General features: G+C 52.6%; 7 protein-coding genes across 7 annotated transcripts; 5 read left to right on the forward strand and 2 right to left on the reverse strand.

The window, feature by feature from the left end:
* Window positions 1-1,370: 1,370 nt before the first annotated feature.
* On the forward strand, window positions 1,371-1,830 carry BZA05DRAFT_422599 (uncharacterized protein; the record flags this gene model as incomplete). Its single annotated transcript, XM_051485800.1, has 2 exons — window positions 1,371-1,641; window positions 1,694-1,830. The coding sequence occupies 2 exons, from the start codon at window positions 1,371-1,373 to the stop codon at window positions 1,828-1,830; spliced, it is 408 nt and encodes a 135-aa protein (XP_051335028.1).
* Window positions 1,831-4,047: 2,217 nt separating this feature from the next.
* On the forward strand, window positions 4,048-4,735 carry BZA05DRAFT_449253 (uncharacterized protein; the record flags this gene model as incomplete). Its single annotated transcript, XM_051487336.1, has 2 exons — window positions 4,048-4,389; window positions 4,448-4,735. 2 exons carry the CDS (start codon window positions 4,048-4,050, stop codon window positions 4,733-4,735), a joined length of 630 nt encoding a protein of 209 aa, XP_051335029.1.
* A 6,765-nt stretch (window positions 4,736-11,500) lies between these two features.
* Window positions 11,501-12,591, forward strand: BZA05DRAFT_412463 (uncharacterized protein). Its single transcript, XM_051485103.1, has 2 exons — window positions 11,501-12,216; window positions 12,265-12,591. The coding sequence occupies exon 1, from the start codon at window positions 11,580-11,582 to the stop codon at window positions 12,180-12,182; it is 603 nt and encodes a 200-aa protein (XP_051335030.1). The 5' UTR covers window positions 11,501-11,579; the 3' UTR covers window positions 12,183-12,216; window positions 12,265-12,591.
* A 418-nt stretch (window positions 12,592-13,009) lies between these two features.
* Window positions 13,010-13,990, forward strand: BZA05DRAFT_206771 (uncharacterized protein). The gene is made up of 2 exons (XM_051479562.1): window positions 13,010-13,450; window positions 13,502-13,990. Exons 1-2 carry the CDS (start codon window positions 13,204-13,206, stop codon window positions 13,954-13,956), a joined length of 702 nt encoding a protein of 233 aa, XP_051335031.1. The 5' UTR covers window positions 13,010-13,203; the 3' UTR covers window positions 13,957-13,990.
* A 1,324-nt stretch (window positions 13,991-15,314) lies between these two features.
* On the reverse strand, window positions 15,315-15,975 carry BZA05DRAFT_449257 (uncharacterized protein; the record flags this gene model as incomplete). The annotated part of the gene is made up of 3 exons (XM_051487337.1): window positions 15,315-15,363; window positions 15,422-15,729; window positions 15,775-15,975. The coding sequence occupies 3 exons, from the start codon at window positions 15,973-15,975 to the stop codon at window positions 15,315-15,317; spliced, it is 558 nt and encodes a 185-aa protein (XP_051335032.1).
* Window positions 15,976-18,890: 2,915 nt separating this feature from the next.
* On the reverse strand, window positions 18,891-19,465 carry BZA05DRAFT_449258 (uncharacterized protein; the record flags this gene model as incomplete). The annotated part of the gene is made up of 3 exons (XM_051487338.1): window positions 18,891-19,234; window positions 19,311-19,380; window positions 19,439-19,465. The coding sequence occupies 3 exons, from the start codon at window positions 19,463-19,465 to the stop codon at window positions 18,891-18,893; spliced, it is 441 nt and encodes a 146-aa protein (XP_051335033.1).
* Window positions 19,466-19,908: 443 nt separating this feature from the next.
* On the forward strand, window positions 19,909-21,949 carry BZA05DRAFT_412470 (uncharacterized protein). Its single transcript, XM_051485104.1, has one exon. The coding sequence runs from the start codon at window positions 20,219-20,221 to the stop codon at window positions 21,461-21,463; it is 1,245 nt and encodes a 414-aa protein (XP_051335034.1). The 5' UTR covers window positions 19,909-20,218; the 3' UTR covers window positions 21,464-21,949.
* Window positions 21,950-21,993: the final 44 nt, after the last annotated feature.

A 21,993-nucleotide genomic window follows, 5' to 3' on the forward strand; every position in this document is an offset into this window, starting at 1 on the left:
TCACCATCACACGCCACATATCATTCGCTTGCATCATGAGAGACTACTCGGTGGCTGAAAGTGCAGTGTCGCCACATCGTGCTGGCTGGTAGCGGGTCCCAGCCCCACGCCGGCCAGAGTGGGCAGGAAAAGAGTGCGACGGTTTGCCATAGTCTAGGTAGGCTGCATGCGAACCAAACAGAAGATCTTCCTCTCTCTCGGTGGCTGATAACGATCTCTGCCGAAACCTCGCTGCAGGCAGTTTACGTAGGGTAGGTACGGTGTATTACTGACAGACTCCTGACTCCTGAGCTGAAAGGGGATCCTCTCAAGCACATATAGGAGGCTAGTGATATCGACGCCGAGTGTGTTGTACCTACTCGAGGACGTTGCCGGAGTCTCTAACAGTGAGTACGAGGGATTCCACGACCCATCCTGATTCTAAGTGCACAAACGCTACGGTCGAGGGAGTGGCTATCAAATGTACCTGCGGAAGTACGGACTGCAATGTAGCCCGGCGAGGAGTGTCGGCCGGCACACATCGCCGTAGGTGTGCTTCGTTCATCTAATCTAGATTCTACCCGAGCAAATTTACGGAGAAGCATGGGTTGGTATGTAGCAGTCACGAGGGAGAGACTCGGCGAGGGGAATGAAATCTTGATTTTTGATCGCTTGTTGCTAGACATGCGACTGAAGCTCTAGCTACCTACTGAGTTGTCTTCCACTTCGTAGATAGGTGGTGACCTTCAGATCCACGCATCTCTTTTTTTCCTGCCCGCTCCTTGGCTGCTCGCGTTCCGTATCCGGCACTTGCTCCAGGTGAGCGTCAGGAGTCGAGACTAGCATAGAACATCGTTAGTTCCCGTGGCGAAATACTGGTATAATAGCTGTGGGAGGTTACCTTTGTTCGCTGGTGGTTCCGTGCGATACAGCCACGTGGTAGGTCCGAAATCTACGGCGGTCGCGGGGATGTCCTGCAGAGCCAACATGTGTGCGAGTTCCGCTTTTTCAGCCCTGCGGTGCTCGCGGAGAGCGCGGGTGTTCATGACTGCATTTCCTCCGTCGGGGGCCGTCCAGTGCGTGTTACCGTTTTTATCCTCGTAGTAGAGCTCTTCGTCGGAGTGGATGATACACATGAAGCGCGGGAGCGGGAACGGGGCTGACATTGGTGTAGTTCCCGGTCGCTCCGGAATGCGTGTAGTGGGGTAGGTACGTGCATCTGCTTCGGGCGGGATAATTATAGCGGGGGCGGAGCCGGAACATGCTAAAATACCGAGTGCTATTTGGTCAGATGTGTAGGGAGCTCGGCGTTCGAACGCAGGCCGACACCGACCGTTATTCTCGGCCGCACAGTAGTAGATTTCGCCAGCTGCATCGCGACGTCGGCAACCATGGCCTTCCCCTTGGCCACATCGGCCCGGAACAGCACTTCCACGCTTGTTTCCCCGCCACCTCGGCCGGCAGAGCGCGATCACCGCTTCCGTCGCCCGCATCAGTTGCGCAAGCCTGGCGATCTGCGACTACTTTTGCTTCGAAAATCCGCGCAGCTCCCACTAGACCGCACGAGTACGCTGCCTCTGCAACCTGGGCTCCTCACGTGCGCGCCTGTGCACGCACAGCTTGTCTTCTCCATCTCTCACGAGCGCGGCCCACTCCTACACCGTAAGCGCGTACGGGATCTCTTTCGTGCGGTCCCACTGCACGCAGATCGCAGTGCTGAGAGGATCGTCATGTTCGCTCTCGGACATCTCTTCGGAGGTGCTGGAGCTCGTGTCGTCCCTTTCTGTGGAATGCGGGGAACTGGACGGATATGGTCTACCGACGCAGATGCTGCGGAATGTTACTGAGTAGCTGGAGAGGCGGAGTTCGAATATCGTGGTACTCGTCGACGTAGGTAGGTCAAGTCTCAATGCTGTCAAGCACAGCTGCGTCGTGCCCTCATCGCGAACGATCCAGCTAACTTTCGTGATTTATATACCATCGGCGATTCCGAACGGCTCACTGCCGCTCTTTCGGATTCTTTCCCCGAAGATTACCAATTAGCGACTCCCTTTGTCGTCGGAATGAAAGCCCCCACTGCGTGCAATTCTTCCCGAGTTGACTGCCCATTGCTTCTTGCGTTGTTCTCGGGTGATCATCGCGAATACACCTCGGTTCCGAGTAAGCTACCGGCATCGTCCATTCCCCGCGGTCACCATCCCACCCGGCGGACTCGATAGTTTACCGATACCGGAGGTTGAAAAATCCACCGCAGAGCATTCCATAATACTCAACTGCGGGAGCAGGGCATCTTTGCCGACGATAGTTCCTCCACTGCTTTACCACGCCGGCAGAGCATGAAGCAGCGAAGCGCAAGATCCAGAATGTTCCGCACATAGGTACATAGTCGATTGTTGACTACGTACATCTCGAGAGTTGAGGTGTGGGTTACTGGGTATCTATGGCTTTTCCTTTGTTTGGTCGAGTTTCTCTTTATTTCCGGCGGAGAGAGGAATGGAGCAGCTGCAACGATGTGGTTTCTTATGGGGGACAGGACGTCACAGGAGACCTGGCTGGCGTGTCTACACTTCCACCATGTTGCCTTGCTATAAAAGTCATCCTCAATCGACGATTCGACGATGAAAGGAACAAACAGTTGCCAGTAGTTCAAGGATCTCGAATGAAGTCAGAGATGCGCGAGTTCGCGGAATGAGGACCAACAAGGAATGAGCTAGAGGAAGTAGATACGGAGGAGGGATTTCTTTCAACTTTCGTTATCCTTTCGCCATCTGATCGCCTCAAAGGAACGGCAACCGGACAGTGTGTAGGTATGTCATCGCGATTCAGCTGAGTCGCACGCGGAGGATGAACGAACAAAACTAAAAGGTCACTGTGAGTGAAGCGTATACATAAATATGCGGCAGTGTGTGGCTTCTATCCATTCAAACCAATACCTACCGCACGAACCACCATTGCTCCAGATGCGCCAACGACGACGAAACTGCCTCCAACACTTCTATCGAAGTTGGCATTCCTTTCCGGGTGGCTTCCACTACGACTGAACCGACCGAGCTATGCTTCCATGACGACTGAGGGGGTCAACAGCCCAAGAGTCGCCGGAGTCGCCAGAGTAACCGAAACGCCGAGAAATCCCCGAGACGTCAGGAAGGAAGGAAGGAACGCAAACCAAAACTACGATTCTGAAGTTCGACAGCACAAAGGCCCAAAAACTGACTCATAATATTGCCCTCTTCTGCGTCAGTCTGGGATTGCCGGGGTAAAACAAACAAGAAGTCAAATTCTCATGTACACCATTCGAGTGTTCGGGGACGCAACGACTATCGTCCACTTTCGACAACTCCAGGGAATGTGGGAGCACCGTTGGCTGAGCGTGTCGGTGAAAGCAGCACACGCGGAATGATGGGCTGGCTCTCGGGGGTTCCGTCGGGACTGCTTTTGCACATCCGGGTATAGCCTGTCGGAAACCTTCAGAGACGAAGAGGACGACGTCAAGTTATCCTTGTCTAAATCGGAAGCGGAAGAGTCTGGGGAAATGATAGGCGACCGGCGTTTACGATCTATCCCCACACCAAGCGCCTCCCGGCATCGTTCGGCCTAGAGATCCGTTGGGACATGGAAGGCGGACGGCGAGCCGGATCCCGTTCAGGATGAGAGAGCTTTGGAAGTCCCGCAGGCGTGTACACTGAGGGAGGATGGCGCAGCTCTCTGATGGTCAGAAGAAAAATGAGATTTTTCTTCAGAACTGAGCACTGTCCGAATGCCGCCATGGGTGGTAGAAGTTCATCACCGGAATTCGGACCTTGGAAGGGGCGATACTTCCCCTCGGAGGGGCCCGCAGGGGACGTTGGATTCTGTGAGAACAGAATTACCTGCGATTGGGGCACCTTCACGCGGTCTTGTGAATCGTCATCTCAGCGATGTTTCGGGACCTGCGGGTCGCGCACTGCAGAGACCGTGCAATGATCAATTCTGCGGTGCAAATCCGTCGATAGACGCGACAACACATCACAAAGATATTCGGCCCCATGGGAAGAATCATTTATGCCCAAGAGCTATGTACCACCCATCATGGAGGACGACAACACGCTCTGGAAGTATCTCCTGACTGCAGGCGAACGCGTGCCCGGGAAGAGAAAGCGGGTGATAATTCATTGGTGCCGTCGGCAGGTCCACCACCAGGATGTGACCACCCGGGCCTGTGAGTTCCGGATGAGACAATCCTTACAAATGCCCCTGCGAACCGCCGGGTTCGTACCCCGATCACAGCCTCGTGAGTCAACCAAAATCTGCAATATTGGCTGCGAGAGAAACCGTCGGGTCAATAACTACAAATCCAGCGACGCAGAGGCATGGTCTACGTGGAAACTTGAGTCCTCACACGACGTCGATGAGAACGTCATTAGGGAGCTGGTTTTCAAGAACAAATTCCCGGCAAACTGAATTCGTCGGTGGCAAAAGTGATGGTAAGAGTGATGGCAAGGGTAGGAGCAAGGAGAACCATAGGGACGATAATGACAAGGAGAAGAACAACATCAGCAACGACAACACAGACGAAGACAACGTCGGGGGTGAGCGGAGGCGGAAGAACAAGAGCAGAACCGAGAGCAAGAGCAAGGAGAACCAAATGGACGTCAACGACGAAGATGTTGGCGAGGAGGAGGACGAGCAGGAGAAACAGGACGACAACGAACACGACATCTCATATATTGAAGACTACGTGTGGCGGAGCGTATTCCGGAAGTCCCTACGGTTCTAGCAGGTAGTCTCAAGTACGTAGTTCAGGGTCTGTGCGGATACAGAAGTAGAATGTATATTGCGACGCCGCTTTTGCCGTTTCCTTCGTGCCGCGTAAAGATTCATCATGTCATTTCTCTCTCACCATGCCATCACCTTATCCCTTTGGTGTGCTCTATCTTCATTGCTGGGACAAGCCGAGGCGGAGCGCAGGGGAAGCCACATCAGGCTAGAGGAAAGGCCCGCCGCGGAAAATCCACTCGGGCCAAGAGGAGATTAGTCACAAGGCCCGGGCGGATAAACCCGCAACGCTGAGATCCGACGGAAGCGAGAGACTGGGGTATGATAAATTGTACCGGGTACTTACTTAAGCGAAGCTTATTTCAACATCAAGCTCGAGTTTGCCGCGTTCTAAAATAATCCTGGATGCCCCCGGGCCCCGGGACCCCGAACGGCATAATTTTGTTGGCGGGAGATGGTTGTCATGATACATTACGGGCGGTTTCTACATGTTAAATACAGGTAGTTACCATGCTGGTGAGGCTGGAATGTTGCACCTCTTGGGTCTCCGCCCATCTGATTCAAAAAGCTCTGGAGTGATGCGGATAAAGTACAAGTTGTACGAGCAAATAGAAAGAGAACATTAACTTGTACATTCTTGGTTCCTCAAAATTTTGAATCATATTACCCTATGTACTTGATTATCTCCTTGGGATGTCACATCGACTGGCCGGTGATATCGCTGTGCATCGTAGTCGGGATTGAAGCGGGGCAACTCGGGCTCGGTTAACTCCGCTGGGTAATGGACACCGTTAACGGCTTTGAGCTCTTGGTGGAGCAGTCCGCACTCGGCAACTTCCGCTTCACTTTACGTTCGAACTCTTTTTCTTCGCCATATTATCTCTCTTGAGGCCGCCCACGGTACCCGTGGCACCCGAGCGTCGGCGGTTTATTTCCAGAGACACGGTATGGCTCGGAGGCACACACGACGGGTATCCACTCTCTTCTTTTGACGAGTACCTCAAGATCCGTCCCGGCGGAAGAGCCAGTTCCTTGAGCGGCCACGAGATGGCCGCGCAGCACCAGAACCACCTGACATTCGGCCTGTTGGGGACGGTGATGAAGACCGAGATCGCCGAGAGCACGCTGCTACGGCAGAACGATCGCGGTGAGACCGTGATGACCGACGCGAACCTCACCAGGCTGCTGCGGCACTGGCGCTATCGCATCTGACAACTCGTGAACAGCAAAGAATGTCGGCAATGGGCGGTCCGTGTCGAGACCACGTTGAAGCAAGCGCGAGCCTTGCTCATGCTCGAGTTCACGCACCCGCGAATCAGCTCGTACCGGATAGCGCAGATCCAGCCGGAAGAGATGGATGCCATCATCTGTCTGATCGCGTCCATCGGGGAAGCGGTGGCAACCCGGCATTGCGTCTCTCTGCGGGCAGCCAAGAGAGCTGGTGCTTGTCCCCTCAGCTACGACTCGTACCTAAAGATCGCGTTTTATCCCATTGCCATTGCCCACGCTTTCCATCACGGTCTCCATTTCATCCGCGCCGTGCTTCGCTTACTGCCAGCTCCCTAGTATCCGCGCCGGCTTTCCCCTACTGCCAGCTGCCTATTCGCAACCCATAACGTTTGAATCCTCGCTACCGATCTTTATTTCCGTCCGCGACGTCTTTGCATACCCCGCCAACAAGTCTTCCTCTCTCTCTCTCTTCTCGCTCCCTCCTCTAGCTCCCGCTCCTCGCCCGAAATCTCTCCCATCGCTCTGAAACAGCGCTATATCAGTTTCTGTCGGTTTTACTAGGACGGAGCCCTCGTACCGCGAACAGATCATCGGAGGAGTCATTACCACCGTCGTTGTAGCCACTTCAAGTCGTGAGCCGTGCGTCTCTCTACTCAGCAGGTTGGTTCAATCCAAGGGTGAGTTTCGTATTCTGCGTTCGAGTCTCTTTCTGCCACTGAGCTGACATTTGAAGGCATAGGCGCTCATCCAGGCACTAGAACCACCCTACAATGGATCACCTACCGCTTCCGCATGATCCTCTATATGGTTCTTTCGAAGTTCCGTGCCTGAGCACCGAGACCCACGATGGGGGAGACTTTATAAGCTTCCCGGAACGACAAGGTTGGGGGAAACGAACCATCGGGGAATCGCAGACTGTTTTCAAAGAGCCACCGAAGAAACTTTTGGCTTTTCTTCAAACATGGCTTTTCTTCGGGCCGATATCCTTGTACTCTGGTGAAAGAGTCGATCTTTCTGACTTCACCAGATGGGTCGGCGATCCTGGCTATCGAGTCATAACAACTGGCCGGCTGCTACCTATGATAAAGAACCAACGCCACAGCGTGGAGCAACGTCACCGTACTCTCTTCCTGTTTATGCAGGTTGTAGCAGTGCACGCATATTTAAGACGTGAACTTAGATCCTCCGAGTTTGCGCTGGACCATGCGAAACGGACCACGCTCCTCTCATTTCTCGAGACCGCCAGTTATAGGGATCCCAGACCACCACAAATTTCTTTGTCCATTGCACCACTTTACGAGGCTTTGCTCGCCGCAGTTGTCTGCGTATCGTATGGGAAACGCAGCACTACGCGTCTGATACCGACTGGAATATCTGGGGTATATAACATATTGACTTCGCGATTGAGAACCAATGGTTGGTGCCCGTTTGAAATATCATCCATGGGCAGGAAGCTCAACTGCGCCGAACTATACGTCATGACTCACCTAGAGCAGCCACGCTCGACTAGCCAGCATGCGATGATCCGTGTTCACTTAGCGGCCTCTAGTGAATCCGCCGCCACGCCTGTCAACGACAAGGAGGGAGGGTGCCTTCACTCTATTGGCCTCTGCACGCCAAACCAGTGCTCTTAATGTCAGCTCAACAATCAGACATATCAAACGAAACATGCTGATGGATGCATCAAGGCCGACTGTTATGATATGGTGATTGAAGAGAACGAAAGTTTCGAAATCTTGAAGGGCGGAGGCATACCTTTGATTCTCTCCATTGATAGTGACAAAGATAACCGGAAAATCACGCTCATCGCCTCGGAGCCTGATACCTCATATGCCGCCATCTCACATATCTGGTCGGACGGTCTGGGAAATGTCCATCGGAGTGCACTTCCTCGTTGTCAGATGCTCCGCTTGAGCGGTCTGATACGTAGCTTGCCCGGAAACACAAAGGATATCATTCTTTTCTGGATTGACACTATTGGATGTCCTTCGGGCGCAGGAGTTCAAAAGGAGGCGAAACAACTTGCCATCAGTAAGATGCGGCACACCTACCAGATGGCAAGCGCAGTGCTCGCTTTAGACTCCTGGCTACAGTACCAAAACCCAGCTTGTCTGTCCAATCCAGAAATCCTTTTAAGAATTGTTTGCTCCCCCTAGAATAGCAGACTTTGGACTTTGCCAGAAGGGGCCTTACCGAAAATGCTATTTTTCCAGTTTGCCGACGCCCAGTAAGATCTCGACGAGGGAATAAATCACTTCAACAATCAGCCCAGCCACGGTCGAATCAAAGATCCTCGCCCTCTCGAATGCCCTCAGCTTTCGTTCCACCAATGTGGCATCGGATGAACTAATATGCCTTGCTTCCTTACTCGACCTCGACGTGCTCGAGATCGCTCTAACTCCACCCAGCGACAGGATGGCAAAGTTCTGGAGCAATTTTGCGACTTTGCTCGAAGAGCTTGTCACCAACGACCGATCGCGGCTGAAAACCAGAGGCTACCGTTGGGCGCCAAAAATACTGCTATGTGGAAGTGGTGGAGCAGCTGTCTGTGAGAGGAGGAAGTGAAGGAGGAGCTGTCGGCGGAAGAAAAGGAATGTGATTAGTAGTGAGCATCGACCTTGGTGGGCATAGCGAAGGGCATGGCGAGGTCGGCCGAATGAGGAGGGGGGACTTAAGCTGGCACCCGCGGGTTTTCTTTCCTGATCATCATCTATCAATGAGACGGTCAACCCCCATCTCCGCTCTCTCCTCTGTGTGTGCTCCCTTCCTCATCACACTTGTTGGCCTGGAGAGGCGTTCGCAAAGAGCTCTCGCAAGACTGTCTTCGCCGTGGATAAGGTGCTCTCGTTGCAGTGAATACTAGAGGGAGAGAGACGAAGAGGTTGATCGTCCATTTTGTAGGTGACAATGACAGAGAGAGGAGACGTTTATTCTGTAGATGATGAGAGAGAGAGAGGGTGAGAGAGATATTATGTGACGACACTGAGGAAACCCCGTTCATCAGTAACTCTTCGAAGGGCGTGGAGGTGGGGGGCCCTAAATTTCCGGCCGTGTGAGTAGATGGTGTATGGGAGAGAGAGAGGGAGAAAGAGAGGAGACGTCTATTCTGTACACGATGAGATATAGAGAGGAAGAGAGAGGGAGGAGGCATGGAGGTTGACCGTCTATTCTTTAGATAATGATGAGAGAGAGATGACGTAGCCCGGCGAAGGGAACGGCGAAAAGAAAGATGACGAAGAAGTTAAGGTTGTATGCAACCTCGAAGAGCCATCTATTGTGGCTCTCCTCCGCTGTCTACATACAACGGTCGGTATCACTCCATCCGGTTAGGGGCTTTAGTTACTGTGGGACACAGCGGAAACGGCGGGCATGGCAGATGCACGAGCGGTGAAATTCCGCCGACCTGGCTAGACCAGATTCGGTGGGGTTAAACGTTCAGATACCTCTTGTGGATATACTGTGTCGGCCGGCCTGTCTGTCTGTTCATCGTCTGTCTGTTTCATCGTTCTCTACTATCTGTTCGTTATCGTTCTCATCAGGGTACTTTTCGTTGTTATTTGTCCTGACCTCGCTATTCAACTCGCAAAGTTTTAGGATCTCCTGAAGAACACAGGAGGCTCTTTCTTGGTTCTTGTCGTTTCATCTCTCGTGAAATACAATCGGTCCTCTCTAGCTATCACCAAAGTTGCCAAAGGGTCTCTCCGGGTCCTAGTGCTTCATTACCCACTCTTCCTTATCTTATCGCATCCGTTGCCCATGATCTCATCCTCCTATATATCCTACATATCGCTCCTCTCAGTGGTGACAGACAGCAAGGGAGAGGGGAAGGAGGAGGTAGGGGTTGATCGTGTATTGTGTAGATGACCAGAGAGAGAGAGAGAGGAGGCCTCTCGGACAGCCTCTCAAGTTCGCTCCCTCCCCGCTGCCCGCTGCCCTAACCATCCACACTAACCACATCCGTTTCCTCTCGCCGACTACTATTATCCATACTACAACGCATTCTATGACAATGGCGCATTCATCATCACCACCATCTCTGCTGGTTGCTTGCACATCTTACGTATTAACTATGATATTCGCATTTACTAACACCACGCATTCAGCACGAGTGAGTTTGCTGCATTTACTAGCAATAATGCATTTAGCACGGTGCGTATCTGTCACCAAATGAGGAGCACTTCATTCTGCGACATTTTGGTTGCAGCCAATGAGTGATTCACTCATTCCTTGTACCCTAGGGTCTCTCTGTACTGTACGGCGAGTGTGCGGGAGCGAAGGCGGAGGGTGAGGTACTAAAATGATGGCAATATGTGTTCTTGCATAATTACCTAATACGTGTCGGACCGGAAAATGGTACCGCTATGCACTGGCACCTCATGTCTGTGCTTTAATGGGCCTACAATTTGTAAAGCTCACAAATACTACGAAGTGGACGGTCTATTCGCCTCGTCGACTCTGGTCTATAGGTACAGTGCTAGCCGGGATCGTCTATTTAGCCTATCTAGCCTAGGTATTTGGTCTCTTATCTGATCCGATCCGAGTGATCGCTATGAACTCGTCTATCCTTTCATCATCCTTCCCGCCCCCGTCGGTCCCGGAAATCTGAACGAGCCATTTCGTTCGGTGCAGTTCCCGGTGACTCGGCTAGGGTGGGGCCGAGGATGACACAGCGGGAAGAGGACGTATCGGCGGGAAGAAGCGAATGAGGTTAGTGGGCAGCACCAATGCTGGCGGCTCTAACGGGTCGTATGCTCTCTTAGCCGTCTGCTTCTGCCTCTTTTCCTTCTTCTTCTTCTTCTTTTCATCATCATCATCCTAATACCTAGACGATCAACCCTCACATCTTCTGTTTCCTTTGCGTGTGCTTTCCTTTAGATACCTCGTCAGGCGTGGAGGAGTGTTGACCGACGAACCGCTCGCAAGACGGACTCTACCACACTATCGTCGCCGCGGACGGCCCCCCACGATCGTCGACCTGCCGAAAATCAGTCTGTATTCGCCGTGAACACGGCCGCTCGCACAGGACCCGACGTCCCGCCGCGCTACATATCGCAATGCCTTCCCCACAGCCACTGTCAGGGGCTAGTTACTGGCCGGTCGAAGATTGGGAGTACGAAGACCCTGGGCAGGACGGTTTCGAGAATTACTACAGCGAAGATGCATATAATGGTTACGAGTCTCCGCCACCATCACTGTCGATGGGCCGCGGCTCCGCTCTACCTCTTCGGTCGGTCTCACCCATGCCCGCTCAACTAAATTTCCGCAACGTCACACCCGATTCATACAGACAATTCAGACACGGCCGCTCGCACACGATCCGACAGCTCGCCGCAAACCGTATCGCAATGCCTTCCGCACAGCCACCGCCAGGTGATAGTTACTGGCCGGTCGACGATGGGGAGTACGAAGAACCTGGTCAGGACGGTTTCCAGAACTACTACAGCCAAGATGCATATACTGGTGACGAGTCTCCGCCAGAACCCATAGCGAGCCCGATCCTTGCTGCTGCAGCCAATTATTCTGCATCTGGGAATCGCAAACGGAAGCAAGGAGCTACTCTCGAGTCCGCAGGGGATAGTGGCACTGTCCGCGATGAGGAGCTGATTCGCCGTGAGATGTTGTCCGCCGCAAAGCGTCTCTACGGCCGATACTTCGACATCAGCGACAGTAACGCCGACATTCTTGTCCACCGGTTCTACCTCGATTTCGCCCCCGGTGTTCCTATCCGCGAAGCCGCCCGCAAACGCATCCTCGAGTTGAAACGGAATTGGCAACGCAAGATTATCCGCGCCATTCGAGATCACGTCCAGAGCGAAGTGCTACGTCAGCCCAACCTGCTCCATTGGAGCGAAGACAAGGTTGAGGCGCACTTCCACAGTGCATACGATTTGGAAGCGATGGAAACGAAGATTCTTAAACCCATCAGTAAAGTCGTTGACGTCAAGGCGATCTTTCGCGGCAAGCTCGCTTCCTTATACGTGGCCTGGTACATCCATGTGTGCCGGCTTATCCTCAAGGAGATAGCCCCGTATCTCAGATCAAATGACCCCGATATGCGTAAGCGTATTAGGGGCCACAGGCATACGGAGGAGGTCTACCACGCGTTCCGTACGATTGCGCTTCAGAACACCTATGAAGAAGTTCGCGTTGAGGACGTACCGATCAAGGCTCCTCGCGGTAACGGTGGAGAACGCAACAACAGAATAAAGACGGCGTAGATGCTGAAGACGACAACAGGTTTGCTGAGTGAAGGCTCGTCAGTTCACTATCTCTACCATCTTTTTTTGCTAATAATTTTAGGTTCAAGTGACGGCACGTTTGGGGTTTTCTCGCGGAATTTTTGCGTGGGATTTCAGTCTTTTAGGAGTATCTTGAGCTTGATAATGAGGCTCCAATTGTGTACAACGGGTATTTGTTTTTGTGCAATTTCAAACGCTCGAGAATTTTCTCGTCTCGGACTTTCCGAAGAATATGAAGCTACGGCCTAGTTATGGGGTCACAATCTCTAGATCCGACGTGTTTGTTACGTATTCGGGAAAGTCAGAATCCTTTTGAGGGAGAATAACAATGATTAGTCGGCCGCTATGAATCTCAGATTCGTGCGGGTGACGTCGGTTTAAGGTTCTGTAGCGGCCCGCCTGTGAGTGTGCAGCGATCACACTCCACTCGCTGTACTCTGGAGTGATATCTAATAAGGATTTGTGTTAGTGTTTCGTGTGTCTACCCTATGGTAGAGTTCTGTTGGGTGCCGGTAGATAATTAATGGGGAGCGAGCACGGAAGGATCATGAGCACGTGATGCAGCTGATGAGCACGTGATGAGGCTGATGGTATTATTGGTGGCTCGCGCCTTCCGGAAGAACCATTCTATTTCGGGCGGCGGAACTTAACGTTGTGTCAAAGAGAGGTTCATAAGGTGGTTTTTAAGGCGTGGCCAAAGGGATGACCTTTTCTCATCAAATATTCTTTGAGTGCCGTACATCAAGCTGTACGGTACACAGGTAGCTGTAGGTGTCGCGAGATAGAGAGCTCCCCGCAAAGATGGACAACAGGCAGCTGCATTAACTAGCGTGCGGTCGGTTGCGACACACCATCGCCAACCAGGGTCTTCATGTGCATGACAATTATGACTCGCGTCGTGGACGGATCCTCTCTATAACTACGCGAAGCTACAGCTGAGCCGCGTGCCAACATCAACATCACCGTGTACACACCTTCCATCACGCACCCAGCACCGACGATGCGCGCGCCAATCCTCACCCTCCCGCCCGAGATCCTCAAAGAGTTCTTCCTCAACCTCCCGCACTACGGAGATGCCATAATGCTCGCGAGCACGTGTCAACATTTCCACGCCGTATGGACAGCCAACGCTGCCGTGCTCTCTGCCGCATTGCTTCCGACGTGCCCGATCTTTTATCGTGACACGCCAGAGTACAACCCGTGGTCGACATGGGCCGTTGCTGTGCGACTGTACGATCTACGGCATGGTGTGAAACCCCCTCCCGTTGCATGGCGGAAGTCACACTGACGGTTGCCAGCAGCCGACGAGATCCCCGCCGACCCCCTCCTCCGGCTCCGCGGCATCCTCGAGCTCGGTTGTGACATTTTCTACACTAGCCAAGAAATGGCCGAGTACATCGGGGGGCGGTGCCCGCCGTACGACAAAAAGTGGGGAGGAGGCGGGAAAAAGCTTCATAAGTGGAGATGGGCCAACTTCAGCGTTCCTGCGACGGCGTCGCTGTTGTACGAATACTTCTACACGCTCGAGGTTGAGGGCGAAAAGTGTTTCCGCGACCGCCGCATGTGGGATGCCGCTGCGTTCTTGGAGTATCACTGGGAGCCGTCCTGGTGCATACCAGAGATGGACCAGCAAACAAGGGAGTGGGTGCGCGGCGCTGGTCACATTTTTACGGATGCCGCTTCTACTTTGGATAGCCTGAGTGTGGTCGTGTGCGAGCGGGTGTTTAGGATTTGCTTTGGCGCAAATAAATAGTTTTTTGATTAGTACATACGATTGATAATCGCTGAGTACCCGTCGATTCGCGTTCAATTGTGGGGACGCTGATGCTTATCCTCAGCAGCCATTGGCAATCTTGTGATCTCGCCCGGTGATAACACATATACACCGCCAAACTCCACAAATGCTGCTCCGTATCGGAATTCTCCGGTGATCTGGCTTTTCCTTGTTGATTACCGCGGTGATGAGACCCTTGCTTATTGACCGTGTTTGCCACGCCGAAATCCAGAATTTGTGATCGCGTGACCGAAACAAGGGATTCGGATCTATCGGTGGTGTAGTATTAATATTTGATCGTCGCTCCGGGTTTAGTCTGATGGTAGCTGCGGGTCTACATGGCTGCCGACCAAGAGTTATCCCACGGCGGGGTCTCCGATGGCGGCTGGGGCTTCCGTGACGTCGATTTAGGGCTCGCCATTCACATGTTCGGGTGGTGCCGAACTATCCCACCGGGAATGTTGGAGTACAAGATCTGATGTTTCGTATCAGCCTTCAGGTATATACCGTAGTCTCTTTGGCAACGGATGCATCATGCATGTATCACTCGATGTCTTTGTCACCGCCGTAAAGTGTTCCTCAGCCGACGCATCGGCAGTCGGGAGCTCTTCACAAGATATCACCCGTAGTGCTGTGGCTTACGAATAAACCGGCACTAAGCCGTGTGGAGCTGTAGATACTAAAGTTCTCCATCCGAAGTTCCGAACAGCCAGTTCTTGAAGGACAGTCGGCTTGTAAGAGAGCTCGGAGGCGGCCTTCCGACCGATATGGCTATACTCATCAGGGTCACTCGGTGGATACGTAGGATCTCTGGGTTTGAGTCTGGAACTCGGCTGCTAGGTAGGCGGAGGGCGGTGGGTGGCGGGGGGCGGTTGGGCGGGTCACGAGCTTCGGACCGGAGATGGACGATCGAGACTCGGTGGCATTTGGCGATGGCACAGTTGCTGCTGCAGGTTCGACAGAGAAATTGCAATGTGCTTTTCCCGTGTTGATGATGGCAGTTATGCTCCGGGATTTCATCATGCCCTTCCGGTAGTGGTCTCCACCTTCCTCTCTGCTGTCCCTGCATTACTGGACGGCAACTTGGGATCAACGAATTGGCATATACTAAAAGACGACAGGAAAGTGGGAGCGTGGAGCAAGATAATCAATGCTCCTGCTATAGATGTCACACTCAGAGATGGAATTACTATCCAGTGCTCATCACCCCTCATCACATAAATTGGGTCCGCGCTCGAATGACTACAAATAAGTGCACAACAAACAAGACACATTAATCCGGAGTATCACAGTATGACCAACGAATCAAGATACCATGTAGCTATCCTCCAATGCCATCACGTGTTCCCCGAGTGGAAGACGTTGAAATCCAGGAAGCCCTTCACCCTGTTGTCTAACCGTCAGCATTTACTATGTGAATATCATCCCGGGAAAGAAAACATACCTCGCGATACCTCCGGCCTTATTATTATGATGACAGTGTTTCGCAAGCTTCTGAATCTGCTGCCCGACATGATCGCAGCGAACAGAAAAGTTGGTAAGTTTCTGTCCGCAGACGCTGACGCTCGCCGTGAACGACTCCACAAGGTGAGTGCACTGATCATTGACCTGGCAGCAGGGCTTCGCCTTGAGGTACTTGAGCTTTGCGCCAGCATAGGCAACGTCGCTGATGTGCGACGAGCCCTCGGAGGTCTCGCAGTGGCGCTCCCACTTCAGTGCGTCGCCGCCGGGCACGGACGAAGGCGCAGGGATCTAGAGCGCGTGGTCGAAGAATCCGGCTAGGAGAGACGGCAGAACCGCGGACGCGTTGCGCTCGAACAGCGCAATTTGCGCGGCGATGTTGAACGCTGGGTGCGTCGCGTCGAAGCCCGCGGAGAGCTGGTAGATGACCGCCGGAAGCAGTTCGTCGGAATGCGGCTCGACGGGCATCGCCAGGGTTGCGGTCGCCGCGAAGAAGAGGGCGGCGAGGCGGAGGAGGTTGATACGGGTGGCGTACATAGTTGATTGGTTGTCGTGTTGGTAGTGTGTCGTGTGTTGCAGAGGTTATAGAGGTGAAGCTGTCTTGGGAATAGAAAGATGTGAAGCTGTTGGGTGGTGGTTTCGTTGACTTAGGTAGGCGTCGTGACACTAGTTTTGGGGGAATTCAATGGGATTTTCCGTTTTGTTTCGAACGGTTATATCGAGAGCAGACGCTTGAATTGACCCATCATCGAGCCCACTCGCGGTGTGAGCTATGAGTTGCGATCTGTGTGTTGTGAACATCAAAACGCACTCATTCATCAGCAATGACGTGAACGAAATACTTGCGGCTACCATGATCAGAGCCCCACAACAGCTCACTTCCCATCTAGGCGGTACGTCGAGTACGTCCATACTCCGTAAAAGCCCAATGTCTAAGGATTCTCTCATACGCGGGTGTGCCGTCTCTCTTTACTTCGGTTTTCGTTTCTGTCCCGCACGGCTATCATCAACACCTCAGGCCCGATTATAGTCAGCGCCAGTGTTTCCGAGATGTTTCGTATTCCCTCCGCTCGCTACCCTGCCGGACAGGATTTATGTGCATATCCGTGGGCATCACAATTACGGCGATGGATTGAAGTATATCAGCAGTCAATAATGTTCTATCGAGTCAACGCACAAATCTTTACACAGACCTTATGTGATTTTACACGTTATCGTCCCCTCAGCACCATTTTTCTCTTACTCAACACTCGTCCAATGTCTTCCTCGGCTGTTTCCCCTCCAGCTTCCCCCTGAATACAACCACCGGCACAGATGACCTTCGTTATGTTGCCAGTAGGCCGAGCCCTTTTCTGGCTGGATAATGTTTGGGCACCTGGGAGGAGACTGCGGCGGCTTGTTGTGGGTGCTGGTAAAACGGCGGCGACTCGTGGACTGTTCTCAGTTCTGTCAATCAATACTTGAAAGTGCGGCAGAGGCATCTGTAGCTTCTGCTATGGCAGTAATGACGGTGATATGTAAATGCATGATGCTTGAAGATGTAAAGCCGTATATCAGCTGTGTCAAACCTGATATTGGTCTATTCATGGTGGCAAGAGGAACAGCTCTTTCATAGTAGCGAGAAAACGATTTTCTCTAATGGCACAGCAGATGGTTTTAGCTACCGGGTAGCACCGAGAGCTTGCGAGCAGACTAGCCTCCTCACAAATCAGCGGGCAGACCGGTCTGCTCGCAAAAAAATTCCCTACTGTCCGGTCACTTCGTATATCCAGTCACTTCGTCAGGGGGCCGGTCACTTGGTCTGGTGGCCGGTCTATTTTAAAATACTAGTTTTACCCAGAAAGCTAGAACACAGACATGTAATCTGCCATGACCTACTAAGGCCGAATATTTTCACATGATGTTCAAGCAAAACAAAACCGAACGGTGGCTCGAACCAAAAACCTTCACCACCCCTGGTGGGTTGCTTGGAAACCCCGACAGCAGGACCGGTGTCCATGCTAACTCTGTCAGGTGCGTGACCACTAGGCCACGCAGGGTTTTTTCCATGCTGTAAGTTGACTACGCGCGGTTATGAACCCGTCCGAGCTGTGCGAAGCGCTAACTTAGCGATTCAGCAGTAGTGCTACTACTCACTAATTACATTACATACCGTCACTATCGATAGATCGGAGCTATCGACGACCTCGTAGTACCTGTGAAGCTTTACGACGTGTAGACGCGTTAGAACAGACCTGTCTACTTACCTTCCTTCTTTCTCCTCCTCTTTTCTCTTCTTCTTCCTCTTTACAATCCAAGATCCTTGCGTTATGCAATCGCGGCTATACATACGGAAGACCTAATCCTTTACGAGTCGACATGCGTGTATGGGCCAACTTATCAAGCTCTGCATCACAAAAACGCACTCGTCCCGATTCCGAAATCTCGTTTGTTCGTCTGGCATTGCCATACGTCGCCATGGTGGGAACTTCAGCTAAAAATTGTCCGTTATAGATAAGGATTTCAATGTTCCGCTCCTCCGAGAAATTGCAATCGGCAACACAAACGGATGCTGCACCCAGCGGAAGCACATCTGTCAATCGGATCTGATTAAATAAGTGGCGGATCAGGATGCGCAGTGTGTATACCGCAAGAGTAGCTCTCTATCCCGCTACTTACTAAATCAAAATTATGATTAATGCTTCGGCAAATTGTTGTGGGAGTTGGTATCAAAACCACTGATATACTCCAGGCTCGCCTCGGAAAACACTTATACCCGCTCCACCGCGTAGGTGGCATCGGTAGGGAGAGTAGCCAGGGAGGTTTCTCGGAACGAGACATCAGCACAGCGAATACGAGCCATACTCACTGCAGAAGTTGGGGGAGCGAGCGGAAGTCGTTAATAATGACGCGAACTTCCAGAAGAGGCAAGAGATCGAGAGGACGACCAGAGTATTGGTTGTTCTATTGACGGACTAACTGTAGGAAAACACGAGAGAGAAATGCAAGTCTTTATATTCAGGAAACTCAGCTTCCCACGTATACCACTGCCGCGGCGAAACTCGTCGCCCATATCATCCATATCATCCATATCACCCATATCACCCAACCCTCCTATTCTCTTATTCAGCCCATCAATAAAACAAAGAAAAAACATCGGGTTGGTGACTGGTAGCTGCCACAACTAAGATATACATCAGCATCTACACTCCACGACCCAACCCAACCCAACCCATTCGACAGGAAACAGGAGACAGGAGACATATGTGTTCGGAAAATCCAAATTCGCCACCCCCAACCAGAGTGTGTTGTATACGGGATCTGCGTTCAATGCTTTCCCAAAAACATCTTTTGTTCTCTCTGCGTATCTTTTTGCGACGTGCTGCAGATTGCTCATGCCCTGATTCGGACCGCCAGGACCCGCGGGTCCTCCGGTCCAAAACAGTTCCAGTCTTACAAGGTATCCTCTGGCATCAATTATCCGATGCCTGATTTGCGATCACCGCGTCGATGCAGCGCATAAGCTGTTCGATGAGATGCTCGGCCTTCTCCACGAGTTCAATCATCTGATCTTCAAGTTCGATCACGCGTTTCTGGGCTTTTTCGATTGCATCGACGTAGTCGGCCTCCTTGGTATCCTCGGAGCCTGAGCTGCGCTGACGGATATGGTGTTCGACGAGTCTGAGCCGCGCAAGCGGATGAAATTGTGGAGAGCCTCCACGTGGGATTTCCAGCTTGTTCGCTCCTCGTTGATGAGGCCGTCTCTGTGGGCCGAGAATGTTAGTGCGGATGAGACTAGGCGGAAACGCGGATGAGACTAGGAGGAAACGGCAACGAACCTTTAAGTGGAGAGCCTCTACTCGGCTTTCTTGGAGGCCTTTTTGAAGGCCTACTGGACGTTAAAACGCCCAAGCCCCAAGCAATGTTCTTGCAGGCCGCATCGAAAAGAAAAACGTCCAGGCCCTGAGCAATAAAGTGGAGGCATTAGCATGGATCAGAGTGAGGCGAGAGGAAGACGAACGGGAGAGGATTGTGTGCCGAGTGGCATATTGGTTTTTCTTGAGGGGATAGCTAAAAGCCATAAGGAAAGGAATATTGGAAAGTTGTGATGTTGTTAATGATGGAGAGGAGAGTAGAAGAGATGAAGAGTAGGGGGGGTGAGTCGATTCTTATAGGTGGGAGTGCGGGAGATTTCGCTAAAATTCTTGGCACGCACACACGATATTGTGACTTCAATTTCATGTTTGCACTCGTCTTTGTGCGTTGAATTTTACAAGACTACACTAGCTGTTCGAGGTGCTGAACTTTCCTGATCGGGGCGACCACTCACACAAGATCTAGGAAATTCTCTTTGATGGCAAAACAAGTTTGCTCGTTCCCGTCACGTGGGAGTGATTTTCGCAGGGTTTAATCAACGTAGTTGCAAGGCACTAACGGCGGAGTCAGGAACTCTGCAATCGGCGGGGTCCTTTAACGCCGCCCCAACCATAGACCGACAATATAGTAGCGACTACGCCCCCTTTTGACAGATCTTTGATGGTGTGAAAAGGCTCCTCCATCGACTTCGCAACGGTCGTTCACCAATAATTTGGGAACACGAGCAGAGACCCACAGCGACAAGTTCTAAAAGCAAAATGCGGGGCAAAGGATGAGGGGCCGCATGGAATACAGCTTGGCGGAAGCCTGGCAATCGACAGCTCCTCTATATACAAGCCGTTCTCACTTTCTCCATGTATTTACTTTTCGGCACACGCATGTTTCCGGTGCATAAAAATCCCCACTATTCTCGCACACAGCAACCATGTTCTTACCCTTACCAACACCTCTCGCAATGAACTCTGCCACATCCAGCCCCACGAGCGATGCGATTCCCTCAGCGTCCGAAGCGCTGCGCGAGCAGTACGTGCGACCAGGCGACGTAATGTCAGTACTCCTCATCCTCGGCGCGGATGTCGTTCAGCGTGCGCTCGCACAGCTTTCCGGCAGCCCGCTCACCCCGGTCGCGTTTTCGTTCGGGTGGGTGACGTACGCCATCGGCGCGCTGCTCGCCGCCGTCGGCGACAACAAGCTCATACCGCTGCCGGACTCGCCCGGCTTCGTCATCAACTCGAAGAGTCCGTACACGCGGCAGAACTGCTCATGGATCCTGGGACGCATCATTCGCGACTATGAGCACTGGCGACATCCCAAGATCAGGCGGATGGAGACGGAGTTCTTGGCGAAGGAGGGGCGTATCGGGCTCACGGTCGCCATCTACACGGCTAGCCGTAGTAAAACCGCGGGGGTCCCAGATCGTGACTGGTTGTACTACAGTGGCCTGCTGTGTGCTGTGTTTCAGCTGGGCATCGCCGCTATACCGTGGGCGATGTGGAGCGACTGGTCGATTCTGATGACCACCGCGATCGGTATCACCTTCGCGTTCGCGTCCGGCTCGCTGCCGCAGTGGAAAGTCGAGAAATACCAGTGCCGACGGAACACCGACAAGACCGTGATCCTGACGCGCGGCAACGGCCACAACAACGGGTGCATCGTCGTGATCGGCGACAAAGTGGGCCTGGACCTCGAGGACCTCGCGGGAGGACGGCGGGCCGAGATCGATATGACGCACACGCGAGTGTATACGAGCATCATGGCGCTGCTCTGGACTGCGCTCCTGATCGGCGTGTCGGGGCTGAAGGAGAATCCGTGGTTCCTGCTGGTGATCGGCGTGGTCGGCATGATCCAGAACGTGATCGTCTGCGGCGCCCCCCGGAAGCCTGGCGCGTTTGGCGTCCACCTCGAGTTTGTCGAGGCGATTGTCGAGAAGAAGGTCATGAAGGCGCTCCAGGTCTTGGAGGAGAAATATACGGACGTGGGCAGTGCGCTGGTCGATACATATTTTCCCGGTGGCCGGCTATTTCCCGATGAGAAGCAGTATTGGAAGAAGGTGGATAATGAGAGGCAGGCTAAGCTGATTGCTAAGCTGGCTAAGCGGGCAGCGCAGGCAGCGCAGGCATCGCAGGTCCCGCAGGATTCGCCCGATCTACAGGCTCCACCGGCGGTGTAGGCGGAGAACCACGACCTGGCGATTGAGATCAGGAAGGACTGTGTCGGATGTACTGTGGTGCAATTCGCTTGATGCATTCGTTTATTTCTTATATAAGTGCTACGTAGGGCAAAGTGAAAGGGTAGTTAATGTAGTGCTCGCATTAAAGAGGTGGCGCGAAGGCCGGGGGAGCCGGCTCTGGCGGCGGAGGAGCGGAGGGATGAATGAAAGTGTGAAGAATACGAGTGGGAGGAATAATTTAAGGAAACTGGTGTGAGAGGAACTTGGAAGAGACGCGAGATGGGCTTAAAAGAGAGATGGGCCGCTTTCCTTTATCTTGGGCGGTTAATCGTCGCTTGGTTTCTATCACCAGAATTGAATTCACGGTCCTGGACCAAGCATTAAGGCAGCTTGAACTTCAGTCCTGAGTTGCAGATTGCGGCATCATCCAGTGCGTGATATTAAAGTTCTCATTCATACCAGATTGACAATCGATATCCTGAAGAACTAGTCGACTGGTCGAGTGGGTTGGTAGTGATCGTGCATCAACT

Source organism: Tricharina praecox, assembly GCF_024521635.1.
Source record: "Tricharina praecox strain CBS 144465 chromosome Unknown BZA05scaffold_41, whole genome shotgun sequence".
In the NCBI taxonomy this organism is placed as follows: domain Eukaryota; kingdom Fungi; phylum Ascomycota; class Pezizomycetes; order Pezizales; family Pyronemataceae; genus Tricharina; species Tricharina praecox.

What these genes read in the sequence shown, in the direction of transcription:
- BZA05DRAFT_206771 (XM_051479562.1), top strand. Translation starts at nt 13,204, where the DNA reads ATGCGCGCGCCAATCCTCACCCTCCCGCCCGAGATCCTCAAAGAGTTC. An exon ending in ACTGTACGATCTACGGCATG is followed by an intron (nt 13,451 to 13,501) that starts GTGTGAAACCCC and finishes GACGGTTGCCAG; the next exon opens with CAGCCGACGAGATCCCCGCC.
- BZA05DRAFT_412463 (XM_051485103.1), top strand. Translation starts at nt 11,580, where the DNA reads ATGTTGTCCGCCGCAAAGCGTCTCTACGGCCGATACTTCGACATCAGC.
- BZA05DRAFT_412470 (XM_051485104.1), top strand. Translation starts at nt 20,219, where the DNA reads ATGTTCTTACCCTTACCAACACCTCTCGCAATGAACTCTGCCACATCC.